The 7,623-nt window shown below is 35.3% G+C and overlaps 1 protein-coding gene across 3 annotated transcripts in view; it reads left to right on the top strand.

The window, feature by feature from the left end:
* The first annotated feature begins 1,007 nt into the window (after positions 1-1,007).
* GYPA (glycophorin A (MNS blood group)) overlaps positions 1,008-7,623 on the top strand; it is a 30,807-nt gene continuing 24,191 nt past the window's right edge. For all 3 annotated transcript variants that reach the window (XM_032172064.1, XM_032172047.1, XM_032172045.2), the window contains exon 1: positions 1,008-1,127. In XM_032172064.1, the coding sequence (XP_032027955.1) occupies positions 1,091-1,127 (37 nt within the window). In that variant the 5' untranslated portion in view covers positions 1,008-1,090. The remainder of the gene's footprint in view (positions 1,128-7,623) is intronic.

Here is a 7,623-nt window from a genome sequence, read left to right as displayed (position 1 = left end):
TCCCTCTCTGGGATGCTCTGCTGATACTTATCTCCATCTTTTCACCAGTAAATAATTTTTTTTCTCTGTGGCCCAGTTTCCTGAAGCTGCAAACATTAGCTTCATAAATGATTTTTTTAAACCACACTTTGGGTAAATATGTAAGTATGATATATGTGGCCAATTTCTCACATAGCAAATTGATTTTCTAGGTCAGACAGGAAAGACTTTCACAAAAATCTTACAGGAAGTAAGATGATTTAGATGGAGTATCCAATCACCTTCTGTTGAACCATTTCAGACCTAATTTATATTTTTTTCTGTCTCCCTTTAAAACTGAGCTTCCTCACATTTCCATACCTTTCGCTTTAACCTACTTTAATGATAAGGTTTTTGGTTTGTTGGGTTTTGTTTCTGACTGTTTGCATTTATTGTCTTGGTATTCATTTATGCTTCCTTACCAAGGTATATTTCACAGAGAAAAAGCTCACTGGTTTCATAGCTGTGCAGCACTAGCTCTTCAGTTCAAACTCTATTTTCAGTGAAAGATTTGTTGCATCTCATGTCTCTTACATTGCTGTGTGACTCACCATGAGTTTGGGAGTCTTTCAGAACCTCAGAACACTCAAATGATTTAAATTTCTCAAATATGTTCATTTCACATATAGGAAGTCACTTTCATTTGGACCACCAGGTCTTGACATTAGAAATGAGAAGGTCCATGGCTCCACAACAGCTACCTCAGCCTGGCATGTGCCCTGGCCTCAGAGATTCACAGTCCAGTTCTTTGTCCAGTTGGGTGGCTCCTGTCTACCACCTTGCCATGCCCACTTAACTTATGCAAAGTTAGTATCACAAGTAGCAACCTGTTCCTTGCAGTGAAAATTGTACTTGCCACTTTCATAGCCCCAAGATATCCATGTATCTTTATTAACAGGCGCTTAACAACTTGCATCATTTAAAATGCCTCCCCTGCCTATCAGCTGATGATGGCTGCAGGAAGGTGGGCCTGGAAGATAACAGCTAGCAGGCTAAGGCCAGACACTGACAGTTGCAGTTGTCTTTGGTAGTTTTTTTGCACTAACTTCAGGAGCCAGCTCATGATCTCAGGATGTATGAAAAAATAAAGTTTGTATTACTATTGTTAGGTAAGTGATTTTATTTCATCTTGGTTCTGTTATATTGGGTATGAGATCATAGAATAAAATATAAACTACCCTATTTTAGTTCTATCTTATTTAAATGAATAAATGAGTAGTATTTCCTATTCCAGTCTGGTGGATGGACTTTACTGGAACTCAGCTACCAATGTGGGGGAAACGGCACAAGGGAGCCCAGTATTTATGGCCGAATCCAGTTTTCTAGTATGAGAAGCTTACTTCAATTCTAAGTCTAGCTAGAATTAAAATAATTTTATCAAATGCTATGAGAAATACCTCTCTGTGAATAAATGTATTGTTTTGTTTGAGTTATAAGGAGATTCATTTCCAAACTAACAAGTTATTAACGAAGGTGTTGGTAGCTATATGGCTTTTAGTTTTCAAAAGGTGGTAATTTCCTATTTTTGCCAAATGGTGAGAAGCCAAAAGCATGAACACTGAAACTGTGGGGAGCTGTTCGCTTCTCTGTGGGTCCATTACTAAAGTGTCACATAGGAAGAAAAAAAAAACAAAAACAACTCTTACTGGCTTAGGTGTCGTGTGAATTTTAGGAGAAATCTAAATCCATTAAAGAAATATCATAGGGTTATTATTAAATTGTATTAATTCAATAATTTGAATTTAACTTAGTTTAAATTTAATTATGAATTTAGTGTATTAAATTAACATGATTTTGGCCTCTTTCTGAGAATATTATAGTTAAACATCCTCTCAAGTGCAGTGCTTACGTGTTAGCAATACTAGTGCCCAGCACACAGGGGCAGGCAGTTGCTTGAAACATTCTGAGTCTATTAGACATTGCCGTAACCCAAGTTAGAGCAAGTATCAAGGATCTACTGAGCACTCGGTAGCATACAGGGAAGAGAGATCAGCGTCTTCTAAGATACCCCAGGGGAGGATAAAATAGTGCAATAGTTAAGAGCACAGGCATGAGGAACAGACAGAACTGGGTTCAAATCTAGTTTTACTTCTCAAGGCTGGGGAACATTAAGGCAAATTATGTGCCCACATTTTTATGTGTCCTCGTCTTTAAAATGCAGGTAATGTTGGTACTTGCCTCATAATAATTGCATAAAGATTAAATAAAATATTTAATGGAATACACTTACTGATGCCTGAAACAAAGTAAAATGTTAAGCTTACTATGCATTTTCTATGATTAGAATTAACTATCATGATTAATAAGTATTAATAATATAAGTATTATTAAAATTAGTAGCTATCAATAATTATAGACTAGGGAACAAACCTACGTATGTGATTGGTGATTTCCGGAAAGTCAGAGAGAAAAGAAAATTACGGAAAGAAAACAGAAAACAAACATAGCTACTCTAATTTTTTAACCAGAAAAGTATGAAAACACTTAGTTTGAAGAAAACAAATGAAAGGGATGTAGTGTAATATTTGTATATATATTCATATATTTGAAGTGCTATTACACAGAAAAAAAGATGTATTCTTTGTGTTGCTCCATGGGGCAAACCAAACTGGGTGTAACTCAAACAAAATTAGACACTGCATACTCTACTGGGGATGTGCCCAGCATTTGGGAAAACTCTGTGTGACTTACAAGTGCCCCAAATTTGGAAAGAGTTCCTGGCAAAGAAATGATATTTTTAAAATTTCTACAACTACACAAGCAGATAGTGAATTAAAGCCTTAAATGGCACTTGATAAAGGGGTCATTGGGACAAGATGACCCTGAAAGCTACAATGGTCTCCAGTACCCAAGCTGTTATCATCTTCGTAGCTTCAGAAACCCTCCAAGGAAACTCTCTTGATATGGCTACTTTATAGTATAACAGAAAGCTGTAAGATCAAGTTTTTCCCCTATACTGATTAGCTGAAGAGTAAACATGGTGAAGTCTTTTTCTTTTTTTTCTTTTTTTTCTTTTTTTTTTTTGCTATGAAAAAAAGACGATTGCCATGCTTTCTCCAGGAATCTTAAGAATAAAGCCGATATTTCTAATTCTAGACTTACCAGAGATCTTCTTCCAAATGGAGAATCCATTTTTTCTAATATGACTTGATTCCCAGTCCCTGAATTCCTGCACTCATTTGATGATTCAGTCATTACATGTCAGATTGTGAACCAGACACTGAGCCCACAGCAGGAAGAAAAATGGGCTCCCATGAAGGATACATGGAAGGTGGGCGCAGTGGATGGAGGGAGGGAACGCAGATAATAAACGGAACAACAACTATCTTATGAAAATAAGATAAAAACAGTCAAAAACAATACGAAGCATATAAAACCAGGTAAGATCATAAACATGAATGCTGAAAACTGCTTAAGAAAAGGGTAGCAGGGAATTATTTTCTGAGTAGGTGACATTTATGCTAAACGTGGAACAAGGAGACGGAGCCAACCCTGAAAATTCTGGGAAAAGAGGACGGAAAGCAGAGGGAAGAGCAAGAGCGAAAATTCTGAAACAGGAGGTAGGTTAGTGTTTTCAAGGAAAAGCTGGAGCTTTTATCTGAAAATCAGATTCTGAAGCTAAAAACCAATTTGAAAATACAGTACTATATCACTTCAACTAGGAAATTATGGCATAAACCAGGAGTGTCCAAAAGCTTTTTGTGTTTACTTAAAAATTCATACAAAATTTGCATTCTAGGTCATAATATACTAATTTAATTGGAGGAAACAAAGGGACGGGTATGATATCATCATGTCTACTTTATTCATCCGTGTATCCCCAGAATCTAGCACAGTTCCCGACTGGTATTTATAGTAGCATATTGGTTGAATAAGCAAGGAAGGAGGTGAAGGGAGGGAGAAGGAGAGATAAGCAAAGAGGGAGAGAAGGAATAAAGAAAAGAAGGAAAAAAAGAAGGAAGGAAAGAAGAGAAGAGGGAGAGAGAGAGAGGGAGGCAAGAAGGGAGGAGAGAGAAGGGAAGGGAACAGACAGGAGGAAGGGGAGGAGGAAAGGAAAGAGGAAATATTTGTTTTCATCTGGTTAGACACAGTGAGTGCTCCGCATAGACAGATCATTATTACCCTGTGCAGCTGATTCATACCCCTGCAGGTACATCAGTCTGAAAAGCACATGTTAAGTGAAGAAACAAGGCATTCCTGTTTTTTTTTTTCCAGGGATCTAAGAAGAGAGCCTTGCTAGCTGTCTATTTAATTGGTACAGGAAAGGGTTACAGGAACTGTATACCAGGGAATACATGACTATAAATTCTTTAAAAGGAAAACCTGTGTCTTCACTTATGTGTCCCACACATTGTCAGCCACATAGTAGGCAGCCAATATCAACTACTCAAAATGACAAATGACAAATGACCAGAATTTTGTGGCAGACTAGTTTAGCCATGAAAAATCATTTAACACCTGTGGGCCTCAGTTTTCTTGTGCCTATTCAATAAAGCGCCAAGTAGATGGTATCTACAATCATTTTTCATCTGTAAACCCCAATGAATCCCCAAAATTCAGCCTGAGATGAGCTGGACTAGTTGCCAAACCTATAAGTATCTTTAGTATGGTGTGAAATGGGGTTTTTAGAAAGAAACAGACACCCACTGTAAACTCCTTTGCAGAAAAGGTCTGAATAGATGGGAAAGTAGGGATGGTATCTCAAACTTACTTTGTAGTGATTTTAAATTAGGAAATTTAGCTTAACATTCTTGTGATAAATTTCTTTTCACCTTGGTTTCTAGAAGATTATTCAAAACATCTATGAGACTATTTGAGAGTACATTTTTGGGGAATTTCCCCCAAGTTATCTTTATAGGTTATATTTTGACACCAACTGCAAATGTAATATCTTTTGCCCAAAAAAACCCCAACCCTACTTATGGTGCTGACAAAATCAGGCTGGACCTACATTTTTACATCATAGATTTCCAGCCATTATTATCATATCCACATCTTTAGTCAGTACCTATCTGTGTAGTTTTCTGTGATAAATGAACTAAACTAAAACTAAAGCAAAAATATTGAAAAAAAATTCCGGATTTATCTCTGAGTGTTGGGATTGTAAGGTTTTATTTTTTTTTCTCATTTTAAATACCTTCTACATTTTCTGCAAAGAGAACCATATAATATAATCAGGACAAGTTTTAATATGTTTTAAAAGGTAAACCGAACAAACACTATCTCTGCTTTCTAAGAAGTCTTTAATTTTTGTACGTTGGTCATAGACTATGACCTATACAATTTATTTGTGATATTTATTAAGAATTTCTGTCTTACCCAAAGTATCATATGTAAGCACTGGAAAAATAATGTCATCTTTGTTTGTAGTGTACAAAGTTCTATAAACAGCTATTTAATCATCTTTGGTATTTCCATCCCTAGATTTATATACAGCAGGTCAGTTTCCGTACATAGGCAGGTTCTGAATAATAATAACCAACACTGATATAGCACTTACTTTGTGCCATGCACTGTTCTAAGTAATTTGCATACACTTAATTTTTAAAATTGTAGTAAAATACACATAATATAAATTTACCATTTGAACCATTTTAAAGTGTACAATCGGTAGCATTTAATGCATTCAAAATGATGCACACCCATCACCATTATCTAGTTCCAGAACATTTTCATCACTCCAAAAGGAAACCTCTTACCCATTAGCAGCCACTTCCAATTCCTCCAGCCCCTGGAAACCACTAATTTGTTTTCTACCTCTACAGATTTACCCATTTTAGATATTCATATAAATGGAATCATATAATAGGTAGCCTTTTGTGTATGGCTTCTTTCACTTAAAATAATGTGTTTAAAGTTCATCCATATTGTAGTGTGTATCAGTATTTCATTCCTTTTATAATAAATATTATTCCATTGTGTTGGTATATCACATTTGGTTTATCCATCCATCATTTGATTAAAATTTGGGTTGGTATATCACATTTTGCTTATTCATCCATCATGTAATTAAAATTTGTGTTGTTTCCACCTTTTGGCTATTGTGAATAGTGCTGCTATAAATATTCCTGTACTAGTTTTGTTTGAACCCACTTTTAATACTCAAAGATGTATAGGGGTAGAATTGCTGGGTCATAGTAATTTTATGTTTAACTTACTAAGGAACTGCTAAACTCTTTTCCACAGGAGCTGCACCTTTTTACCTTTTCACCAGGGTGTATGAGGTGCCAATTTCTCCACAATCTTGCCAGAAATTGTACTCTTTCATTTTTTTAATTATAGCTATTTCAGAGGGTATGAAATGGTTTTTCACTGTGGTTTCTTGCATTTTCCTAATAACTAATGATGCTGAGAATCTTTTCATGTAGTTGTTGGTAACTGCATTTTGCATATCTTTGGAGAAATGTTGGTTCTAGTCCTTCACCCATTTTTTATTTTTGTCTTTCTGTTGCTAAGTTGTAAGAGTTCTTTCTGTGTTCTGGATATAGATTCTTATCAGATATACTATTTGCAAATATTTTCCTTCATTCTGTAGATTTTTTTTTACTTTTGATAGTGTCCTTTGATGCACAAATGTTTTTCATTTTCAAGTCAAATTTATTTTTTGTTGTTGTTGCTTACGCTTTTGATACCATATCTAAAAATAATTGCCAAATTTAAAGTCATACAAATTTCTCCCTATGTTTTCTTCTAAGAGTTTCATAGTTCTTCTCTTATATTTAGATCTTTGGTTTATTATCAGTTAATTTTTCTATATGATGTATGATAAGAATCCACCTTTATTATTTTGCAGTTGTCCCAGCACCATTTGTTGAAGAGACTATCCTTTGCCCATTGAATGGTCTTGACACCCTTCTTGAAAGTTAATTGGCCGTGGATATATAGCTTATTTCTGGAGTCTCAATTCTATCCTAAGAATATGTCAGTTCTTGGGGCAAAATCACACAGATTTTATTGCTGTTACTTGGTTATAAGTTTTGAATTCATGAAGTGTGATTCACCAAACTTTGTTCTTCTTCAAGATTGTTTCAGCTATTTAGATCCCTAACAATTTCATAGAAATTTTAGGATTGGTTTTCCATTCTTGCAAAAAAATATTATGTGCATTTTAACTTAATCTGCTCAATAACTCTGTAAGGTAGAGACTAACACATGTATAATGGTGGAACAAAAACATAGAGATTAAGTAAATTTTGCGAGGTCTCAGGTAGTTGCTAGAGGAATTAGTTTGAGCCTAGGCAGTTCCACTGCAGAATCTGTGCATTTAGAGAATACGTTATGTTGCCTGTACCATACCTAGTGATGTTCCAGGATTGGCTCCATTACTCTTACAACATCGTCACTCAGTGTTCTGCTTGTGCTTTCATCAAGCTGAAGACTTTAATAAAGGTTGATGGTCCGTCTTCCTCATGTGGTGCAGCTAAGGAACTCTAACTGTGTGGCTGTTATGTTAGCCTTTCGCTCCTTTTTATATGGGCTATAGAAAATGTTTTTAAATTCTGGAGGCCTCCTTTTGATGTGATCACTTATTTTCCAGTCATAATTATATTTTTAAAAACCAAAATAGAAGGAAATAAATATGAAACGTAAAACATGAATAGTACA

This window comes from Hylobates moloch, unplaced genomic scaffold (assembly GCF_009828535.3).
Source record: "Hylobates moloch isolate HMO894 unplaced genomic scaffold, HMol_V3 SCAFFOLD_3, whole genome shotgun sequence".
NCBI classification, from domain to species: Eukaryota; Metazoa; Chordata; class Mammalia; order Primates; family Hylobatidae; genus Hylobates; species Hylobates moloch.
The sequence above is the reverse complement of the archived record's forward strand: the minus strand, read 5'-3'. Positions and strand labels throughout refer to the sequence as shown.